The following is a 23,550-nucleotide window of genomic DNA, read 5'->3' on the forward strand; positions in this document are numbered from 1 at the left end:
AGGCTGCTGTTTAGGGAGAGCTGTGTTGTTATATCCCGGCTTCCACACACGTGCTCAGTGTGGAGGAGAGCCTCTTCTCTCCTGGGCTACAAGAAGGCAGCAGCATCCTCCCTGCCACCTGCCTGGCCCAGACCCACGGCAGGGGCCAGGGCACCCCACACCTTGCCACAGGCATCCAGCACGTGCTGGGGTTCACAGGACTTTCCCTGCACCTTGTTTCGGCTCTACCTGGCCACTGGATGAAAGGCATGAGGGAGCTGTGTTTCCTCCGTCACATCCACGCTTTGTGCCTGCAGTGGCAGCAATTACTTTCACTTCTAGCACTTGTCCGCCTGCCTCATGGCAAGGACAGCTTCAGCCCCTGCCTCCAGTGCTAAAGCTGCCGCTAACCACGTCTGGCACCCTCAGCATTGCAGGATACCGAGCTTTCCAAAATGCCTTGGCCACAAAAGCACCTCTTACCTGTGGAATTAGTGTTTCAGGGATAATTAGCTGGACCATTTCTGTGTTTATACAGGAGCAGTAAGCAACTGCATGTACGCTTGTGTGCTTGTGGTTTCACTGGCTCATTAGAAGGATTAAAAGTCACCCCACTTGCTCCGTACAGCTCCTTCCTGCACACGGCTAACATCTTAAAACTCAAAGCGTGGCATTTTCAGTCCGGGGCGCAGTCAGAATTCCCTTGTTTATCAGAATGAAGAATGATGTCATTTTGACAAATAACACAGCACAAAACAAATATGTTTGATTTGGCTCTAGCGAATGTTCATAAATCCTAAATCTTTCTTCACATCCTGGGCAGTGCAGTTTATCTGGCTGCTTGAAGGACCTCCAAGGGAGGAGATCTTCCCAGCAGCTCTCTGCACAAGAGCACAGGATGCAGAATCAAAGCCAAGAGGGGAAAAGCATTCCCCATGCCTCTCTCCCTGCTCCAGCCTGCCACGGCCTCCCAGCCTCTGCCAAGTGAACGGGACTTCTATGCTTGGCACCATGGCCACCCCTCTGCCGGCACCTTTTGCAGAGGGTTTTCTCCAGTGCCCTGCAGACAGCTGCACAGTGAGTGGAATATTTTCCTAACAAGGGTAGAGAGGGACAAGGTTTTGCTTGGCTGTCAATTCACAAAACCCATACGTCTCCAACGCTTCTGCTTCTGAGCTTTTTGCTGTCAGCCCAAACCTCTCTGGAGATGGAAGAATGAAGTCTCTGTTATCTGAAGGGGTCTCCCCAGTATTTGGGGTGACAGACGACACTTAGAAAGGAGCTCACACCCTTTGCCTTCTAATAATGTAGAAGAACTGACAGCATGGTCTGCAACATCCACATCAAATGGGGTGGAGAGGGGACTGTCTGTTTTTCAGCTGAACATTTATGATCTACCTTCTCTATTTTACTAGGCTCTGCAAGATTCAGTAGCTCGGTAGCATTTCGAAAGAAAATCTGCATCTATAGGACTGAATAAAGCTAGTTTCTGTTACCAAAACAGTCTAGACTAGTTCAATAGCTCACAGAAACTGTGATGATCAGCACTGATAGGTAAGACAGATAATGGTAACAGCTGACCTTTTGCTTGATTAATTCATTCCCCAAATTTGCATGACGGAGACAACTGCCTATTACTTGAGACTCCTTGTCATGTGGACCTCTGGGAACTTTACTAAATAAACCTGGCACATAATTACTACCAACAATATTTCATAGGAGTAATTTTAGGTAACAGCAGCAAACCACAGGCCAGTTAAAACTGTGAGAAATCACTTATTTCTATGATCATATTACCAAAAGCAAGCATGCAAAGAAAAATGACAATGGGCATACCCAAAGATGAACTCTTTGTAAAGCAAACACAGAGCACATTTGGGAAGACAGCAGAGACTAAACGTGAGGGCCCACGCTGGACAGGCAGGCTTGTTCCTTCCCTACCCATGGTGGCTTCTGAAGGAGCAATGACTTTTTAGAAAGTAAAACCAAGAGAACGGACTGAAGACATTTTGATTACTGAAGCTAGAGACTGTTAATAGCTGCTGGTGAGTCTGGATGATGGCTGCTCACAAGCTGAGCTCCCTAGCATGAAAGAAACCCATGGACGGGTGTCAAATCGAGACACAGGAACACGTAGACAACCCAGCAAGGGTTATGCTGAAAAGCAGACTCTTTAAAAGAGCTTGTCTGCCAATTTAGACAAATATACAGCAATTACTTTGTTGCTCTGTTATGTTAAATAATTCTTTGAATATTAGCATGAGAATTCATACTGACTTTGCTGGGAATTTGTTGCTAGACTCTACACTAACATATCCTACTGGGTAGCCGCGGCGTGTCAGGCTGTGGGCTTCTCAGACCTCACAAAGTAAACAAGGTTATGGCTGGTCAGTACATGTCTGGGGCATCTCCAAGGAAAATCCAGGGTGCTATCAAAAGCAGTGTAGCTAAATCAGTTGCTGGCACTCTTCCCTCTGAGTCAGTTCTGAAGTGCTATCCCGATATGCTTTGGGGACACTATTTTTGGTAGAGGTGCTGGCTTGCAGACAGGATATAAAACTGAGGTCTTGACCTCCCGGGATTATTAAAGAGCCCATGAAAAAGAGTGCAAACCCCTGTGTCTGGAACGGATAAAAGCTGAATCTCTTTACTTCACCCAACAACACCTTCTTTCTTATTTCCTATAAAGTTCATGCCTGTCCTGCCCTTCCTGCGTGCAGGTGCCCCATCCTTGGAGGTGTTGCAATTCAACGACAAGCAGAGGGAACATCTCAGACACAGATCATAGTTTGCAAAACATGCTGAGTGCTAGGATTTCTGATACACAATGTTTTAGTTTAGTTTCAATAAAATATCCTGGAAAATTAATAAGCATGAAACATGATGCCGATGAGTTCAATGCCAAACTCTCAGGGGGGCTAGGTCTGGGGCTGGCTGTGAAGGCTCAAGTCCCAAACGGGGGCACTTTCCTAGCAGCCCTGTCCTGCGCACACATGAAGCACGGCTGACAGAGTCCAGAGGCAGTTCTGCTGTGTAGGGCTCCTACAGTGAAGATAAGATTGTGGTGAAGTGGGATGCCTTGCAGAGGGGGAAGGGTGAATCCTTCAGCCTGAAATAAAGTCACTGAAATAAAGTGACATAACACGGAGACATTTAAAGCCTGGTGATGACTTGGTTTTCTCCACTACACTGCAGGTACCAGCACACCAGCGTGCACAGTACAGTGAGTTAGATGTCAAAGTCCCTATTTAAGCCCTTCAGTAAGTGAACTGATTTGCAAATGTGCTGAGCACTCAGCAGCTCCTCTTGACTTCTAAGTCCTCTTAACTTTGTCCTTCTCACAAAATTCCCACCAGTTGTCAGGGAAGAAAACTCTGGAGAAATGGCTGCCTCTAACTTTTTCTCTCCCTGTCTCTCTCCAGGGTATGTAACTCTGACATTCATGTATCTCCCACTTGCCATGCTCTCCTTGTAGCATCCTATTTTTGAATATAAAGCCAATTTACTAGCTGGTGCAAGTCTTTCCGAAAGAAGAAACAAAACAGGAAAATCCTTACAGAAACTCTGTGTTCTGACTGAAAACCACAGATTCTCCGCTTGGTTTGTGCCAGTTAGATTCCAGCCCCAGAAGGACTTGAACTACGTGCTCAGAGCCAGTACACAAACAAATATTCCCACTATGTAGGAAGAGAACCATTTTTATCACTGTTTGTGCTAAAGAGATCAGTTACAAACCCTCAGGTTTTAAAGGGGCACATAGTTGAGTGGTTCACCTGGAGCAGTGCTAATTGGTGATGATGTGATGCTACTTCATTGCTCTACGCTAGCTGCAGTAAAACTCCCCAAAGGACTAGTACCTACAGCCCTGGCTTACCAGTAGTCTTTCTGCAAGAGACTGTCCATACTCTCTCCTTGGACTATCTGGATTATGTCATAGCAAAATACAATCAATGCACCTTTGATCAATGGAACAGGGTGGTGACAGGTACTCTTAATTCACTGTTGTTAGTGAGTATTGACAAGCCTGTAATGATCATGCTGCAGTGTGTCATTCATGCTGGGGGCATTAGCATTCTTTAAAGGTCAAAAAACAAATCTTTCTAGAAGACAGAATTCCATACAGTTAATGGAAAACGCAGGCCCTGTGAAGTCAAGATGTATGCCTCTGCGCAACTGAGATTATCAGGGCTGAGGTTGGCACAGTTGTTGGCATTATTAAGGAGTTCATTCATCAATTTGCAGGTGTACGAACAAGTGTACACATGGCACGGATGGACACAACATGCATACGCGGCCTAAGAAAATTTCCAGGCTTATGTGCACAGATCACGTCATTTCTAGAGGTCTGGTTAAAACACAGTCCTTGGATCCTGCAAGGGATCCTCTGGGAAAGCTGGTCTTTGCAGGCATTTATCTGCACTCTGATACAGAGTCTGTCTGTTTTCAGCTGGGTACCAGACAAGCTTATCAACTCACACATGCAAGTTTGCAGAATTAAAATTTTCTTATTTATTTTTAAAAATTACTCTGTTTTGTTTTGCCACATTAAAAGATGTGGCACATAAACACTGTCCACTGGTGAGAATCTGGGAGAAGAGACTCTCAAAAGATGCTGTTTCTGAGTTGTGGAAGGGGCACGATAAGAATCAAAGAAAAAAAAACCTGGGATTGCAGAAACCACATAAACTGGCCACAAAATGATACTTACTTTGTGAGACTCTTACTAGTTCAGTCACACTGAAAACACCTGATGTGACAAAACTGTCCTGGAAGCCCAAATGTCCTACAAAACAAACAGAGTGAGAGAACTGCGATTAGCTTTAAGCATTTAATGACAGTATTCTCAAATACTTTACTTTCATTTAGACTTAAAATGTGACATCCAATTTCCCACTTAGCAGTAATTATTGTTTATGTAGGTGGGTAACTAGTCATACAGCTATGTAGGCTGCTTTGTGGTTTCTATCTAGAGGTTAGGAAAGCTAACATGACACATCAGCAGGGAGATTTTTACAAGTTAAAGCATCTCAACAGGAAATCTGAAACAAAAGAGGACTATTTTAATAAACGGTTACCTTGGATGACCCCTAATGACTTCACAATTGAAATGAAAATACTGTACCTAGGAAACAGACAGGACAGCTAAGTTCCATAATCGTTTTAAACATTATTCTCTAAAGAAACATCTGATCAGGATTATCTACCCATTCATTCAAACAAAACAAGATTTAAAGATGTACTCTTCATTTTCTAAGGTTACACTGGGGAAATCTTAAAATACCAGCTGGTTAAAAAAATTAAATTAGTGCCTTTCCCACAACAAAAAAAAAAAAAAAAAAAAAATCCTAACATTTAAAACTAGCTTTTGAAAAGAAAAATAAATCTCTGCAGAAGAAAAGTATTAACTTTGAGCTTTGGACTGTCTTTAGGAACCAGGGCGTATGCTTCCACGCTCGCTTCCCTTGTGCAAGGAGTGCCTCTACACTTGGTATCAAAATGTTATTACACTTTACATAACAGTATTTTCCTTCTTCGCCGAAAACATGCCTACCACCAAATGTTCATTTAATTTTCACGGGTATGATCAATTACAAAAGGAGCAGCTTTTGGGCTGCAACCCAGTGTAAGTGTGCAGAGTGGGATACACCAGTTCACGCGGGATGTATCTGGACTTCAATTAGAGGTCCGCGGTTAGTCGGCCGGACTGACCTCCTGCTTTTGAAATCAGGGTCAAAGGAGAAATCTCAGGATAAAGAGATTATTAAAAGAACTGTAAAGTCCTACTTGTCCACGGGATAAGTGGCATACCTTTTTAGGTTGTCCTACTTAGAGTCACTGATTCCAGTGCACGCACACATTTATTATTGAATGTTTTGCAGGGGCACCATCTGCTTTGTTGTTAATTGTTTGTGAGATTCAGTACAATTTCCCTACGTTCAGTATATTTTGCCGTACCCCACGCTCATCAAGGCAATACCCGTGCACCTTCCTGCAGTGACCACAGCTATCGGACTAATGCAAGCTGCATATTTGTTCTCCTCTCTTTCTTTTGGGGTTATTTAAAAAACTCCACAACATATCCCACTGCCATTTCTACCTGCAGAATGGGTATTAAAAGAAATATGTCTTGTGTGCAGGACTCCAGAGGAGAATGTGTCAGGGAAAGGTTTGGGAGAGATCTGGAGGGAGGTCAGCCGTTCTTCTCCAGCCAAGATCTCAGAGAATTCTGCTCCTCTGCAGAAGAACTTCCCTGTTTCCATCAGGATCCTACGGTGCCAGATGAACGCAGTCGCTAAGCTAGCAGACTTGAGACAAGTTTCTGCATCAGGCATGTTTTTATACTTCAGCAATAATGATGAGTTTTCAAAATGTGTATATGTATATCTTTGGGCATCCTTGTGTATGTGTGTATACATATGTATTATGTACACAAACATATAAATATACACAAATCTGTCATGCTCCAGCTGTAGATAAATGTACTATAAAATATTGAAATTGATGCTGAAATTCAACACAAACAAATTCCTCAATCTGCAAACAAGGTTTTTATTTACATCAAGAGAATAAATTTTTCTCTACTTCAAATGAAAAAATGTTCTTACAAGCTTTTATTTTTCCTTATTTTCAACTTAGAAATAGCTCTCAGATAATTGTAAATGCTTTTGCTTGATCTGCTTTATATTTTACCATAATAAAGGTGATGACTACATCATTCTGCTTTTTAGAAATGGTTGCTGGCCATACACAACGTTTGTTCATTGACAATTTCCCAAGTATTTTTAATATGAAGATCTACTTTTCATATGCTGCAGCAGACCTGCCTATTGAATTAAATGATCTGTGAATTAAAAATAATTCTCTTAGGTCTTCACTGAAACCACTCATGTGCCTAAAATTAAGCATATGCTTAAGTGCCTTGCTGGATCAGGGCCAGGATGCTTACTACTCCGCAGAGCCCTTCGTAGGGAAGCCAGTCTATGCTATATAACTTCTCATACTGTGCTCATCATGGCAATATCTGACCAACTTCCAGAAGTGCATTCAGCGATGCTCCCAACATCTGCCATGTGTTGTTTTTTTTCACAGCGCACCATTCTGGCTCTGCTCTGGTGTCCACTTCCACCTGCATTTCTCAGGCAGGTTCCTATCGCACTAAGAGTGATGGTGAAATTTATACGTGGAAGTAAAAAACAAATCGCAGCTACGATAGGCATTTGGCTCATTTTTTACGGGAAAGTCTAGAGTCTTTTGTAATCATCCGATAAAACCACAATTGTAGCATGGCCAACCATGTTACTTTAACCTAGCAAACACAGGTAAAATCAGAAATGAAAAATGCCATAGAATGGTTTTAAATACGATCTAGCTCTGAGGGTCCCACAGGGCATAAGAAAAGTTGAGTAAGTTAGCTTGGGCCTGCTAACTTCATTCTTTATAAAGTCTTATTTTGCTGGGTATCCTTGCAATGCCCACTTAGTTCTGTAGGAACGTTTCGATGCGTGTGCATGTAACAGTAATCATTAAACAACAGCACGCAACGGGAGTGATTAGATTTTCATCCTTCAATACTGAAAATAAACATTTCACAAATGAAAAGCCGAATTTCACAATTCTCCAATTTGTTATTTACTTATAAACATTAGGAAATCAGGGGCTTGTCTCGCCAATCATTAATAATATCTTGATACCCACAAAAGCGATGCCCTTGGCTTAGAGTTGTATCTTGAACGCATTTCGATGCATGGTTGGTCTGTGAATTCGCAGTTCAGCAGAACTGCATGAAAGTTTAAAGGTTTGCCTGGATGGTTCAGATTGCAAAATCCAGGCCTAAGACTGTAGCTTTTGCTGAACTGTGGTAACAGTGCAACAAGAAAATGAGAGAAACAGGACAAAGAAGCTAGACACATAAAAGAAGAGTGACTGGGAGATAGCAGAACTGACAAAATACGTGAAGTAAACATTTTGTGCCTATTAACAGGGGTCAAAATGCAAAAATACATCAATTTGGCTGTTCCACTTAATTCTGAATGAGAAAAAAAATAGGTAAAAAGTCAGGCAATTACATATGCAGATGTTAGCATTAAAAAGCTCCTTTACTGAAAAGATGATTAAACATCTTGAAAGCTTGCAAGATTTACTTTTGATACGGCACTTTACTGAAATACGTGTGGTGTGATACTTTTGCTAAATATCCCAAAGATAGGACATTGAAATTGCTGTATATGATCGGGTTATCTCTGCAGCTTTGTGTGACAGTCACATTTTGGTAGTGAAGCAGGTGTTCAAAATGAGGATGAGAGAATTTTTACTCACTTTATAAAAAAATAACTGAGCTCTTTCACTGAAATTCTGGGTATAAATTAAGACACCTGGCTAGCCAAGGCAGGCCCTGACTCAGCAAAGCAGTTCGAGCACGTGCTTAATTTTAATCACATGCTTGACTAAAGCACATGCTTATTTGCTCTGCCAAATAAAGATGGGCTGACAAAGTTAAGCAGGTATTTAAATATATTGTTGAATCACTGCCTTCGACTCAAGTTTAGGTCCAGCTAGGAGTTAGCTCATTACACAAGACCTCACTTCGGCTCACAAAGATGATCATTTTTCCCCCAAGGGAGAAAAAAAAAAACCAGGCAAATTGAATAAAGCAGATCAGGACACTAATAAATAATATGCCATTACCCAATGGCATTTGGTATAGCATACAAACGCGATTGCAACGCTCCCATAGCAAGTACCACATGAAAAACATCTTTCCAAAACTTGATGACCGCTTTAACTGGGGAGAAAATTCATAATGCGATTTACATATTCTTTTAGATCTCAGTAAAGAATCCAGAAGAAAAGGCTTGAATTGCTGGAGCCTAATTCTGATCTCAAAGAAGTTTTAAACAAGTCTTTCTACACTGATCAAATAGAGTTTCACCTAATTTTCTCCTAATTTACACTGGCAGAGGAGAAATCAGGATTAGGACTTGTTGTCTAATGCTATTTGTTTTGAATTATTAAGCAAACATTCCTATTTCAATGAGTAAACGTGTACAAAGGCAACTAACCTTCGTCCTAAAATCTAGTTTACAGGGAGAGTATTGTCTGCTTTCCCAATTAATGCTGTAAAAAGGAGTCTCAGACGTTGAGCTACCAATCAAGAGCTTGTGTTGTAGCTTGAGAAAATCATGACTGATGCAATTACTTTTATGTAGAAAGTCTGAATATGGTCTATAGGTTAAAGTTCATCGAGTTATTGTTCCTTAATTGAATATCAGAAGATGTTTTCAAGGTGCTCACGGTATTATTGTTATTTAATTAGCAGGCTTCCTTGTGTAATCCAACAGTATTATTTTTATTATAAAATAGTTAGACTGCACCATAAATATACAAGGTATTTTCTAAACAGAGATACAGCTGGTTTCCTGAAATCCAAGCGTAAATAAAAACAGGAAAGAGTTACTCCTTTGAAGATGAAAAAGTCCAAATCCAGTTATTTCTCTTCCACTACAGTCCACGGGACAATGTATTAAGCTTTGGAGAACAGCTTTATGGGAGACTTTAATTCCTTTTCAGCATTTTGAAATTACACAAGTCCCCCAAACTAGCACTGAAGCCATTTCTAAAGCCTTTTTCATGTTCAGCATCTCACTATACATAGCCATCTTAAAACCTTAAAATAGTAATAATCAATTAGGGTCTCAAGCCTATTATCTTAACCAAATGCCTGATTAAAAGAAAAGCCCTCTCTGCTCAAACTGCAACTTGATTCCTTTTGGTTTTATCCTCTATCTAGATAATCCTGTGTTTCACAAACAATGTGGAGCAATAATATTGATTAGAAAATTAACGTCTGTATCACACAGCACATACAGGCCTTGAGAGGGGGGATGTTATCAGAGGGAACCCGGATCACCCCGAGGACTCCCAAAAGATTAGCTATTCCACGGCTGCACTGGCTGGGAAGGATGGGAGTGACAGTCCTAATCTGTGTTCTCCGGCAAAAAGGAAAGGGCAGAATTCTCGTGCTTCAGTCAAGACCTTCATAAAATTTACACTCTGCTTAATTGGAAGGAGAGTTTATTAAGCCTGGACTGACTAGCCACGGCATCCCCACGACTGCCGGGGGAGCAGCCCGGGCTGATTCCAGCCCCTGCCCAAGTGCTTGTACCCGCTCACCCTGCCTGGGGCAGCAGTGGTGAGGCTCCCCCGGAGACATGCGGTCACTATCCCGCTCTGGAAAAGGAAAGCTAAATCCGTAGGGCCAAACTGCACATGCTAACTTTGTATCTAAAAAAATGTGGATTTGAAGAGACCATCTATGCCAGCCGCAATACTCTGTGCAAGTGAATGTCTCTCCCGTCCAGACGGAAGACAGAGCGAGGGAGCTGCACGCAGGCCTGAGTATCGCACGTAGCTGCAACCAAAGCTGCATTTACCAACAGACCCCAAATGCCGATCCCCAGAGCTGGCACAACGGCCTCATTTTAACTGCTTTGTACAAAATGCAGCCCTCAAATTTGTAAATGATAAACCTTTAATGGTAAATTAGACCACATTTTTAATTCACGGACTTCTTATAGAAGAGTTAAGCAAGATGCATTAAAGGTGATGCAGAAACCTCTCTTGGTCCCTGACAAATGCTCCCACTTCTATTTCAGCTTGTTATTTCCAATTTAATTTTAATGCCACGGCAATAGCTCACCTTGGACAAATTGTACATTTTCTTATGAAATAACTGCTGGGCCACATGTCACATACGCCATTATTCTCTCTGGCTCGCCTACCTGCCTTTGGCTGAGGTTTAAGAAGCACCAGAACTTTCTTTGTGGCCCATAGCAGGATGGATTAGACCGTCCAAGGCATGTCGTGTTAGTACAATAGAGGAACACTTTTAAGACTTTAAAGTCATGTAATACAATTCTAGGCTGGATCTTTCTTGTTAAAAAAAGTAGAATGGGAGTGATTGAAAGAGAAAAGGGCCAATATTTGACAACAGAAATCAGCATAACCTCCTAACAGCGGCAGTCATGGATGACTGCCCTTTGACCCGGGGAGATTATGTGGGATTTCAATGACAACAGCTGGAAGTGAGCATGTGAGAATAGAGAACACAGATCTGAGGCCTCCTACAAAAGACTGCACAATCCCTGCCCAGATCTGAGTGTTGATTAGAAATTGTTTCCTGGTCCTGGCTTAATAGAGTGTGATAATGAAAGTTTTGTTAACCCTTCACAATATGCAAAACCACTGGTAAATGATTTGCCATTTTGGTTTTTAGCTAAGAAGTCCGTATCTAGCAGACAGTAAAATGGTGAAGCACTACTAATTTTTGTGGGTGCACTTCTGATACCAGTGCTGAAGTTCAGCTCCGTTTCCATAGGGTTTGTATGCTCATGGTGGCTGTCGGGAATCAACACCTGAAGGTGCTGGGAGGTGGCTTGGAGAAAGGACTCTCACCCCTTCACTAGGGAATCCACCCGACCTGCCACAATGGGCATTCTCCAGAGGTGAATCAGAACAGAAATGCACATTAATGTCTCACTGCATGTCGCCTTTCATACGGCGTTTTAGCATCTCTAATAGTAACAAGGGCGTGTAGTGCTAGGACAAGGGGTAATGGCTTTACACTGAAAGAGGGGAGATTTAGACTAGTTATTGGGGATAAATTCTTCCCTGAGAGGATGGTGAGGCCCTGGCACAAGTTGCCCAGAGAAGCTGTGGATGCCCCATCCCTGGAAGTGTTGAAGGGCAGGTTGGATGGGGCTTTGGGCAACCTGGGCTAGTGGAGGGTGTCCCTGCCCATGGCAGGGGGTGGAAGTAGATGGGCTGTGAGGTCCCTTCCGGCCCAAACCAGTCTGGGATTCTGTGATCCTACGACATTGAGCTCCAGAGTCTGGGTTGCAAATTAATAACTGTGGACCAGAGCAAAGGTGGTATCAGGCTAGCTGTGTCACCAGCAGCCTGATCCTGCACAGATCCACAGCAGCTTCACCTCTTAGGAGATTCAGCTCATTTTGTATTTAAGTGCAGAGATAGTGGAATTAATGGCAACTTATTACTGTTAATGAACCGATCACAGATCGGAATCAATCATGTCAGGTTTTATCCAAGTGGAGGGCACAAGGATAGCTCCTTTCTCTTGAAGACAAAGGTCTTCTTGAAACACTGAAAGCCCTTTAAGTTCATGTTGAAAGACCCTGTGCAATGGAAACCATTCTAAGATCTAACATGTCTGGTGTGGTTTTTAATTTCTGATGACTCCTCATGTTGTAGGGTACTTTTCAGTACTCATGTGGGTGAGAAATCAGTTAAATACAGTTTTTTGATATAATGATAAAAATTAAGAATCTCCCTCTCTACCATATATCAAATTCGATAAATAACTGACTGCATTAATACCAATAGAGGCCTATAGCTTGAAAAACAACAGATGTCTTAAATTAGCATATTTCTGTTTCAGGTCCTCAATCCAAAAAGCAAATATTAAAGAAAAGAAGAAAAATCATTATAAATGGTCATACTCATTTGGCAGCTTATAAAATAATGTGCTTCTCAAAAGCCTTTCGAAGTAAATGAGATGAAATCTACCCTGGGATAATAATTCTGGAATATTTATGGCATCCAACAATAAAAAGAGTAATAAAAAGAAAAGCCTGCCTCCCTGAAAATAATAATATGAAGGAGTTATTTATCTTCATATTTTCATATCAACCCTGGTTACAAGAGCAGTGACAGCTGTGGTCTCCAAGGTCTGCGGTGATACTGCCAGTTCAGCTTCGCAGTTCGAAGCATGACTCAATGTTCAAACGAGCCCAGAGGAACCACCGGGTTTCCCTGGGCTTCCCGGGGATGCTGATGGTGTGTGCTGCTGCAGGGTGCTCCCTGGGCTACCAGCAATGGGCACCCACCCACCCTCTCACCCTTGGAGGCAAATGATGAATACGGGCACTGGAGGGGGAGATACGAGAAGATGGGTAGTGCCGTCCCTCTTCCTTTCCCCCTGCAAGGCCTTTGTAAAATGAAAGCCCCAATGTCACAAGCTAGGCATCGCATTAACCTCAGGAGCCCCCAGAGAGCTGAAAAACCTTCTGAAGAGAATAATGTAAGGATAATTTCTTTTCAGCTGGTCATTTTTTGATGTCAGCATCATATTTCTGGTACCGCCTGAAAACATCGGTTTCTACAACTTGATCACACACACTCCATCAACTGTCCTTGCTCCTTACTCCTCAAGTATCAGCTGAAATTCTGCCTCCTGAATTTTGTACCCTGACTTCTAGGAAGCTGCTGGCTTGTAGGGGCTTGTAGGAGCCGACACTGGGGCTGCACGCCATTAAGTGTGACATGTAGCCACGTTCCGGTCTTCACACCGATGGAGCGTGGCTCGGTACACGCAGAGTTTACTTGGGTTTACACTACTGCAAATTAGAATTTAGCTACAGTATTAATGCCATAAATATTATTGTTGATGCTGTGTGAAGAACATCAGTGTGAAAATAAATGTAAGGATATTTAAAAACTGGTGTGGAATACTTAGGTATTCAGACTAATCACGGACTGAAATAAGCACATTTGTTTCAAATCCTGTTTATAGCACTGCAGCCCCTCCCTCCTTTAAATCTTCCTCTTAACCATAGTGATGTTTATTGAATACCTGTCATTTCTCCAGCAGCATGTGCCAACAGCGGCTCACCAGTGCCAGGCTGCATGAAAACCCTTCTGTCTCCTATTCTCCAAGGGGCTCCCTTAGATCAACTACTCACCATACCCAATACACTGAAACCCATAAATTTGCAGATACCGCAGTCAAAATTCTTAACAGGAAAGTGCACCCATTTTGCCCAGTGTAGCATACTGAAATATCACATGGTGAGAAGCATTTCTCACCATGTGTAAACTGTCAATTTGATTTGAAATTAAAATTTTTGATTAACATGAGCATTTCTAAGCCTCCCGCTGGCAGCAGCCCTATTGCTGAAAAGTGACATGATTTGTGACACACATGCTGTACAGAAGCCCCATGCCAGCAATTGTTAAACCCATTTTCATTCTGCTTTAATACGGTATGACACTCAGGAAAATAATTTTAATATTTAGGAGAAAGAGGGTAAGGGCTTAAGGACTGAAGTCCTTTATGGGTATAAAGCAGGATTAGGACAGCAGGAAAAAACGGCATGGAGGTCTCCCCATCTCACAAGTCATGTCTCTTTTCAGCAATAGGGACCATCTGCAGGAGGCTAAGAAAGGTCCATGGTGAAGCACAAAGCCTTCTTTTAAATCCAGTTGATATTTCAAACACAGCATGAGGTACTTTCCACCTATGAATGCTGAGATGCTTGTGCACGGGGAAATGCTCACAACTTCAATAATTAAACCCTCTCGTGCGGGAGGTAGGATTTTCTGGTTTCCACAGCGGTCTGTTATTTTTCCATGTTTATCGTTTCCCCAGAGGTATCAGTGGTCACTGGAGATACTAACATTTATACGGTGAATTACTTATGAAAGAGGCAAGTTTTGTGACTCTTAAGACTTTTAAGCCCAGGAATCCACCTCTTCATCAGGGTGGTGGGAAGATTTTTGTTAAACAGCTACCAAGTGAACACAAGAAACGGGACACTTTTGTGGCGACAGACTTTAAGGCTATAATATACGCACGCAGAAGACAAAAGTTCGGTGGGGATTTTTATAAACGTAAGCCTGTGTCACTGTTGCAAGCTGCTGACTCAACTGTGTCACCTGCGTATTTTCAGAGTGGATCATTTTTTTTCCAGTAACATCATGTTCTGAGGAAGTTTATCATGAAACAAGTATCACGAACAGTCATTCTGAGCAGCAGAACAGCTTTGATAAGTGTCGACACGCATCTGACTTTTCTTTGAGCTCCTAACACTATTCATCACATTAAACACTCAGCTCTGCTGGACTCCCTGTTCCTAGTAAACAGAGAGCGATTTCTAATTGCCATAATACAGCGAGTTAAAAAAATGTAGTATTTTAAAAATAATTTTAGATGATGGAATGAAATACCAGGATGATTCAGATGCCCTGGAAGTATTCAGTCCTGAACATAAAGCCGTGGGCTCATTTATGTTAATAACAGTGCTCAGGAATTCAATCTCCATGAAAAACATGGTCCTCAATAAAGCCATGATATACAGTTATTATAAGTATGCAGGTTCTTTTAAATAAGTCTGAAGTTTAAATAAGTGTTGTGTGTAAATATCCAGTTTTAATTAGTATATTGCCAAGAAATTATACAACTCGACTCAGCGATGCTGTAATTATTTTAGGATCTATAAAACCCTCCCTCGGCTGGTGGTAGCTAAGCGTACCCTCCAAGGTTACTCGGAGCTGAACCGAGGGAGTCTGAAGCCCTGCGGACACAGAATTAGAGGGCTATGAAAAGAGGGGTGGGTTTTTTTAATTTACATGTTATAGTTATAGGAATAATCCACATATATGGAACACATGGCAGAATTCTCTAGAAAAGCCCAGTGTCCAGGAGGAGCTGGTGGGGCCAGGGTCAGGCGAGGGCGGGCAGCTTTCCTGCCCCGCTTTGCTGGGCCATACGGACACAAACCCAGCGATTTCACCAGCTGCTTCCTCCCACTCTCCCTTCCTGGCACCCCTCTCTCTTCACACCAAGGCACTTTTAAAAGACTGTGGCTGGACACCACAATAAAGGAAGCTGTAGAAATATCTGCTGAAGATTAGATAGCATAAATGTGACACAAAAATAAGGATGCTGGGCATGGAAGCTAAGTCACAAGGATCAGCCAGCTCCATCTTTCCCCGGGGGCATTCCTCTCCCTTCAGAGTTGCTTCTTACTCCTTCTCCACTGACACCACCAGTGAGCAAACTTTAATTCCAATAAATTCAATGCAAATCATGTTACTCTGTTTACCTATTGTCCCTTCCATTGTATCACTTGGAGTTTTCTCTCTGCAAGGTTGTTACTCCTCAGTTCTTTGTACAGACCAATAATCTCCTAACTTCGATAACTTTTAGTCCCAAGTAGGCTGACTTCCACTAGGTTTACATGTTAGTTATCCTCGTGGCTGGGGAGGAAAGAGACTTTCCACTAGTCACAGCATGACAACACACGTACAGTCTGTCCCTGACTGCCCACGTTACCAGGCTCATGAAGTTCAGTTGGGGCCACCCTAAGAGATCCCTGTGTGGAAGATGGGGGGAACCTCATGAGCATTTCTCCAGCAGCACCTGGGCTGTCTCACCTTGGACAGCAGGGTACCAAGGTAAGTCACTGGAATAAAGCTCTAATATACTGGTGGCAGGAAGACACAAAGGGCTGGGTCTGGAAGCTTGGCAATGCTTGTCTAGGGACATGTCAACCTTGCACAAGACCTAGAGCACAAAACCTTATGGCTGCAGATAAGGGCACTGTAGACAAACACCATATGCCTAACATGTATGGGCTTGCAACTCCTGTCTAGACAGCAAAGAGACACCCAGTACAGAGTCACCCTCTCCACAGAGGCACTACAGACTGAGGGCTGGAGCTGAAAGGGTTGTCCTCATTGCCAGCTTGCTGAGAGCAAAGTGCCTCTGGGTGAGGCACAGAACCTCTGCATGGCCACCAAGGTCTGAACCAACTTCACCCGAGTTACGTAGGACATCTCCAGAGAAGAACGAAAGGGTGGGATGACTAGCAAAGGCACCGATGAGTCTCCACAAGGAACATGTCACCCTCTCATCATGTCCCTTAGAAGCAACACAACCCCTCCACTGGGTGATCCAGGCTCTCCTGTCTCATAGCCCAGGCTATGCCAGGTCTCTGCCTCCTCCAAGTATTGAGGAAGCCCCACAGACTTATCGACTGACTTCCCAAGGACTGATGCACTTGGGGTTAGGCAGGCAACTACGCTTACAGACGGTGGTGGAGAACCCACAGTGTATTAGTGGGTAATTCCCCCAGCCACGTCCCAAACTAGCAACGTAAGTCCAGTGGGAAGAGTCTGCTGGATGTAAAGACCAGCAGCAGAGCTCTGCACGACGACTGAGACTCTCTTTCTGTTTTATTCTAAGTTTGTGTTTTGTAGGGCAGGATGCCCTGTCTACATTCCTTTACAGACTAAGAATGGACATTTATTAACAAGTACTTGGGCGGACAGCCCAAAACTCTAGACTCCTGGCCTGGGACTGTACGACAGAGAGGGCCAGTGACCCCCGTTTGTGTTTACTGTACTTCTACAGACACATGTTGGTGTGATAGGGGCATTCACTTTCTCAGGTTCAGGCCAAGGTCAGGCCAGAACACGAACTGAATTTATTTTCTCTGTGTAATCAGCTCAGACTGTAGCCCAAAGAGGGCCTCCAAGTTCACTAATTGTGAGTGTATTGTGAGGTATTCAAGATTAACAAAGTAAACAGAAGGGGCAGAGAGGGATCTTCTTAGTCCTCATCTAATTTCACGTGCTCATCCCACGTGTGGCAGATATGGTGGTTCCAGGGGAGGTGCCTCAAGGAACTGAGATGACAATGGTAGGATGTCTCGCCCCAGGAGGCTGCCTCCAGCAACTTGGACACACTCTTGGTATACAGGTGAGGACCTGAAATGAATCTCTAGAGCCTCCTACTCCTCCCCAGCAATCAGTCTCATGTGGCACAGTGCAATACACAGGGATGCAGAAATGTGGCAGCGGGGTGGAGTCCCTATGTCAAATACCCTATCTGCATGTATTTGGGACAATCTGAAGATACCACAGAGCCTAGAACTTCAAATTTGGACCACGCTTAGCAGCCTGGCTCACCTGCCCTGTGGCAGCCATCAGTACTCTGCATGTAAACTATGAGAGTCTGTACCATGACTGACTTTACATGAAAAGCAGACCTTTTGCTGATAAGTGGCAGTTGAGCAGGCAGAAAGAATGAAAATGGAAAAGGAATTCCACTTACAGGGACCTTTACATTAAACTAAAGCAACTCAGGTAAGAAGGAAACCCATCCATTATGGTTTATAATGCATAAGCATGCATTTCTTCTCTGTTCCTTCTTTGCCTGCAGTACTGAAATACAGAAATAAAGGAAAAAATAATGATGGATGGATTTTGGAAGACTCAGAGTTCAACTCAGGATGGATGTGATGCCAACATTTCAGATTCTTATCACATCATAATTGGAATAGATGAACCTCTCTTGTCTGCAAAATTAGGCAAGACATCCTGTGAGAATGGGCTCTTTTTCATAGCAGTTTAGTCCCTAGACGCATAAAAGAATGAAAACAAGAAATGGAACAGAACATTTTTACTTTTGAATAATGTCTTCATTTGGGCAGTTTAGAACAAAACTTCACTGGATGAGTTGAGGAGGAAGTCCTTGCTGCCAGTATGCCCATCCCTAGACGCATTCTTCCACAGAGCACATAAACACTTCTTTAAAATCATAATTTATCTAAGAAACTCCCATTTTGTATAAGTCAAGAGAAGAACAGAGAGGGAAGAAAGTACATGTGGGCAGCAGATACACGGTCCACTCTTGTACCCCGAAGAAATCATTCAACCAAGTTACCATGCCCTGCTAGATCTACCTTTGCTCTTGCAGCAAACTCTGTCTTTGTCTACTCTGGCTTTTCAGGACGAGCAGGAGATGGGTGGGTGACTTCCTAAAGCAGCAGTATCTCAGGTCCAGAGCAATTACAGCATCAACCTGAAATATCTCAGTTTTAAACCTCCCTGAGGTTCAACGGGAGAGAGATGAATTCCCAGAAGACACAGTATCTCTGCTGATTATAGAGGGAGAGTGAGGATTTTAGGTTCATAGCTGGTGCCTCATTTTAACGCCTAGTGTTAGGTGGGATGAAATCCAAGCCTTAGAAGTCCATAAACCATGTTAGCATAGACCTGAAAGAAAATTTGCTTTCTTCTTCCTATCTTGCCACAGGCACTATCTCTGACATGCCACGCTTCTTTATCCTTACGTTTATATCTGGCTACTTGCTGTTGTTCTGGGTTTGGATTTTTTTGTTTTGTTTTGGTTTTTTTTATTTGTTTGTTTTTTAGTCAGAAGACTGTAAAAGACAAGTATTGCTGAATTATCCTTGTGTTCCTGTCCTTCATCTGGTTCATTTGCAGGAGGGAATAATGATCTGTCACCAAGGTAAATTCATTACCCGGCAGATAATGCCACAGTGTTTCTGCTGCCCATTTCACAGTAAGACATTCTTCTTCAATGATGTTGCATCTCTGTTCTCGTGGGAACAGTTTACGGCTGACATAGCAATAGTAGTAATAACAACTTACATTTATATTGTACACGGGATGATCTTTACTTCCCTCTCCTTCTAACAGTGGACGGCTCCCTGTCCTACTGCAAAGGCATCCTTCATGGCCATGACAGACAGAAATCTGGATTCACTAATACTGGGCTGCCTTAGCTGTTTGCTCAGGTTGTCATATCCTTTCCAGGCCCTTTTATTATTGCTTTAAATTGAGCTGTGGACCACTACCATATCACTGCTCTAAGCCTTCCCTCATAAAAATCTGTGGGGTTCCCCTCCTGCCTCAAAACCACAGCTACCTCAGTCCATCAAGCTGCTGCCCATCCTCTCCTGCTTCTCACCTCTTCCCTTCCTCCTGCAGCTCAAGCTATGGCATGCTCTGCTGTACGATAAAATTGGCTCCCCTCTGTATGGCGTGGGGGGGACGGCTAGCTCCCTGCATTCTGCTATTGGAAATTTCCTGAAAGCGAATTCCCTGATTTTTAAGGACTTTGAGGTATAACATGTGGGAAAATTGCAGGTGGTCTGCACTGCAAAGCTGGTCAGGTGGGGACACCCCCCAAACACCAGCAGGTTTTCAGATGGGGATGCAGCTGTCAAAGAGCCTTCTGTTACCGACACGATTTTAAGAGTAAGGAACAGAAGGAGAAAAATAACAGGGACAGAGGTCTAGATTCTCTGTGAGCCAGTGTTACAGCTATGTAAGTGTTCCTCCCTCACGATCCCGGGAGAAGAAATGCCAGCAAAGGGTTTGGCCCACGGCGGTCTGAAAGATGGTGTGACATCCTTGTGCCTGGCTAAAGGGTGGCAGGAACCTGCCGCTCTGTGCCCTGGCTCACCTCGTGTCACGCTGTACCACCAAAGCCCCGCTTTTCCCTCTCACCCAGTGCACTGGGGCAGGGGGGTGACACGGCGGTGAGCCCGTGGGCACCTGGTGAGCCCATGGGCCGGTGCGCTGCAGGCAGGGGTTGGGGTGCCGGCCACGCGTTCCGCAAAAGCCAGAGAGAGACGACAAATACTTGGATCCCCTGTAGCAGCCCTATCTTTTTCTTGTGCCTCCTTTTGCCAGTGAGAGGAGCGAGGTGCCGGCTCCTCATCCCAGAGTGTGGCTTGCAGCAGATCCCCTCACTTCAAGTATGAGCGAGGGCAGGTGGGAGGTAATGATTAGAGACACTCTAAAATGATTACATTAATTGAATCTTATGAAAATGGAAAACAATGGCAGTGTGTAATAATAAAAACCCACTATAACCACGTACATCTCTTGTTTACTAGAAAGTGCTTCACTGACTACAGATTTACTCTGGGGCACAGCAGGAAACTTTTCTCCTTTAAATTTAATCATCAGCCCTTTTTTGCCTTTTTCTTTTCCCCTTTCAGAGAAAAATACCAGCTATCAGATCTGTGTTTCCCATCCACTCCTAAGACTCCTCAATGCAGTGCCTGGAGGTGATAGTGTGAACTCACTCAAGAATGTGAAGGCATTTTATAAATCATTTGGTTTCAGCAGGAGGGGGAGAAAGGGAGAAGGCAGAGGGATGATATAGTTTACAGCACATACTCGGCAGTAACTCCCAACTGTCAAACTTCAGCATTTTCTTCAGTTGCAACAGTGGTTAACAAAAAAATGTTAAGACAGCAGACATGAAATGCACATAGTAAGCAGCACATTTAATCAACTGGCACCTTTCTACCACCCCCTCCACCAAAATCTGTCCGGACACTATCACAACCTAGAAAAAAAGTCGTATAACTGAACATACGGCGCTGACGGGAGAAAAAGGAGCAGAAATGAATAACATCAACTGCTGTAAACAACTTGCGGCGCCCTTTGTGTGCAAGATAACAATAGCAGAGTTAAAGGAGTATGTTTACAAGTGTGGCTCGATCGCCTCACCTTCCTCCTGCTCCTTTTTGCCATGCTCGCTACCTCGCTCCTGGGAAAATATTTGCAAACCATTGCAAATAAAAGCCTCCTTCTCACTTTCCAAGAAACGGATCTGGTATTTTTCCATTTCAGTCAGACTACAGCCAGGCTTCGGAGGGGATTTTATTCTTGCAGCTCTGTGAGAGTCACCCTAAACTTTCTTTCCATTTCCTATTTAGCAACTTCTGCAATTAAAAAGTAGTATCTGTAAGTAAAAAGTAGTATTTGATTAGCTATAGAAGTGATGGGGCTTTTTCTCACCAAAGTGCCCTCTCCTGACAACAGCAACAGTCCAGCATACAGCTTTCAGGAGCTGTGCATTGCTCTTCATGTGCACCTCTTCGCTCCTATACACAACTTCAGAGGCACAAAATTAAGGTTAATCGGAAAGCACCTAATTAACCCAGGAATGTGCAATATATACAGATATATAGATTTTTTCTGAGTGTGCAAACCAAATATGAGTATGAAGGATGGAATCCATTTGAATGAAAATCACCTTGTACCTGTAAAACCAGGTATGATTCATCCAGGCACTACACCACACAAAGAAACCAGGGGAAGGTGTGAAATAACAACATACATTTTCATAGTATATATGTGTATTTGAAAAGGCCTTGAATCAACAAAATACCTCCTGCACTGGTCAGGAAGTCAGCACAAAAGAACACGAGCGCAAGCAAGAAAGCACGATCCCTTATCGCAGCTCTCGGTGGTGCTACACTGACATTCACGGCCAAATGAACCAAACTCTGGCTGAAGCGGCGGAGGTTTTGGTGCTGGTGGTCCCAAATACAGTGAACGTAAGTGTGGAAGTAGGAGGGTTTGTCATAAAGTGCCAGGCTGGCTGGGACTCGAATCACGGGGAACCTCTGGTGCTCTGGGTGGGCTTGTTGAGCAGCAGAAAGATGTGCCCCTCGGGTGCAGTACACAGGCAGTCTGCTACCCACCACCGCACCATCGCCTCCACCTTGAGTGGGAGAGGACGCTGCTGTGGCCGGCTGGTCATCGCTGCCTTCAGCCCCTTCTGTGCTGCAGCTTGCACAGCAAGAGTGCCAGCGCCTCAGTGGCTCCTCTGCAGAGCACGGCTCCCGGCACACATTTTTAACTTCCAGTGGTTTGACCACAGAGGGCAAAATTTTGGCCAGGGAGTGCTTCCGATCGCATGAGAGCAGCGGCGAGTCAGCCTGGATTTTGCTGTTGTGTTCTCCGAGTGGAGGGCTCCCACTCACCGCAACAGCCGACTGGCACTGCTGCAAAGAGACACTACCTAAATAGATGTGAAGTAATGAATACTTCGGATAAGCGACTGATTTCAGAGTGTGCTTTTATCCACAGGCCCTGTATTTATAGTTCAAGCCTTTTCAATTAATACGCACACCCTAAAAGAATTAAACTACTAATTATCACATTTTACTGTGGTTCACAGAACTTTCATCAGATCTAGTAAATGAAATCACGAGTTCAGCAGAAGAAGCTTTACTGCGCCAAATTATGTCAAGGGTATATCATGTTGATAATAAAAGATCACTTGGTTGGAAGCCTAACCTAGAAGGTTGGGGAGGCGTAAAAAGTTCACATTTTGGATCATGCTGCTCTGGTGTGGGCGTTCTGTGTTTTTTTTCTTGGTTATTGTGGAAGGCAATTTTCCTGCAAGTAAAATTTTCCCTTTGTCTTACATTACAGGCATTAGGAAATTCTTACATCGAAAGACAAATAGATAGGTTTGGGGTTTTGTTTTGCAAGTTAGGCCTTGGCATCACATCCTTTTCCCTCTAATAAACTCCCCTCTCTACTAGACAGAAAATTAAAATGATGCCCATACCACAAATAAACTTCTTTCCCTAAGTGCTCAGCTTCTTGGTGGGCAAGTGTGGTACTCAAAAGCATCCTTCGTCCTGTGGTCCATTCAGGCGATAGCAATTACTCTGACACAACGCAACTCAACTGTTAATTAAACAGCAAGTCTCTCAAGAAGACATACCAAAAAAAAAAAAAAAAAAAAAAAAAGAAACGGTTGTAGAGAAAACTGGCGATTTCTCAGAGCTCCAGCTGCCCTTCCCAGGACCCCAGGCTGAAGTTAGCACCAAGGCATCTCTCCACAGGCAGAGGTGGGACATGGGTGGAAGAGACGGACATGGGGGCAGTGCCCTGCCATGGCTGCCTGCCCCCAGCCCAGCACCATGGCAGAGGAGGGGGCAGCAGCCTGACACTGCTGCGGGGCAAAGAAAAGCCTTGGCCCTGCCGAACAAGGGAGGGAAACTCTCCTCACCAAGGCACCGGAGCTTCCTAGAAGGGGGCTCCCGGCCAGCCCATTTCCAAGCTGCCCTCTAGATGGCCCTTGCTGTTATCTTGTGGATAAATATACGCGGGAAGGAATGGAATGGAGCAACAGAATAAAAATATATTTTG

General features: G+C 43.7%; 1 protein-coding gene across 14 annotated transcripts in view; it reads right to left on the reverse strand.

The window, feature by feature from the left end:
• The window catches only part of NFIA (nuclear factor I A), a 254,670-nt gene that overhangs the window by 86,858 nt on the left and 144,262 nt on the right, over nt 1-23,550 (reverse strand). For all 14 annotated transcript variants that reach the window (XM_075759241.1, XM_075759229.1, XM_075759230.1 and 11 more), the window contains one exon: nt 4,688-4,762. In XM_075759241.1, coding sequence (XP_075615356.1) covers nt 4,688-4,762 — 75 coding nt within the window. The remainder of the gene's footprint in view (nt 1-4,687; nt 4,763-23,550) is intronic.

The sequence above is a fragment of the Balearica regulorum genome, chromosome 8, assembly GCF_011004875.1.
Source record: "Balearica regulorum gibbericeps isolate bBalReg1 chromosome 8, bBalReg1.pri, whole genome shotgun sequence".
Lineage (NCBI taxonomy): Eukaryota > Metazoa > Chordata > Aves > Gruiformes > Gruidae > Balearica > Balearica regulorum.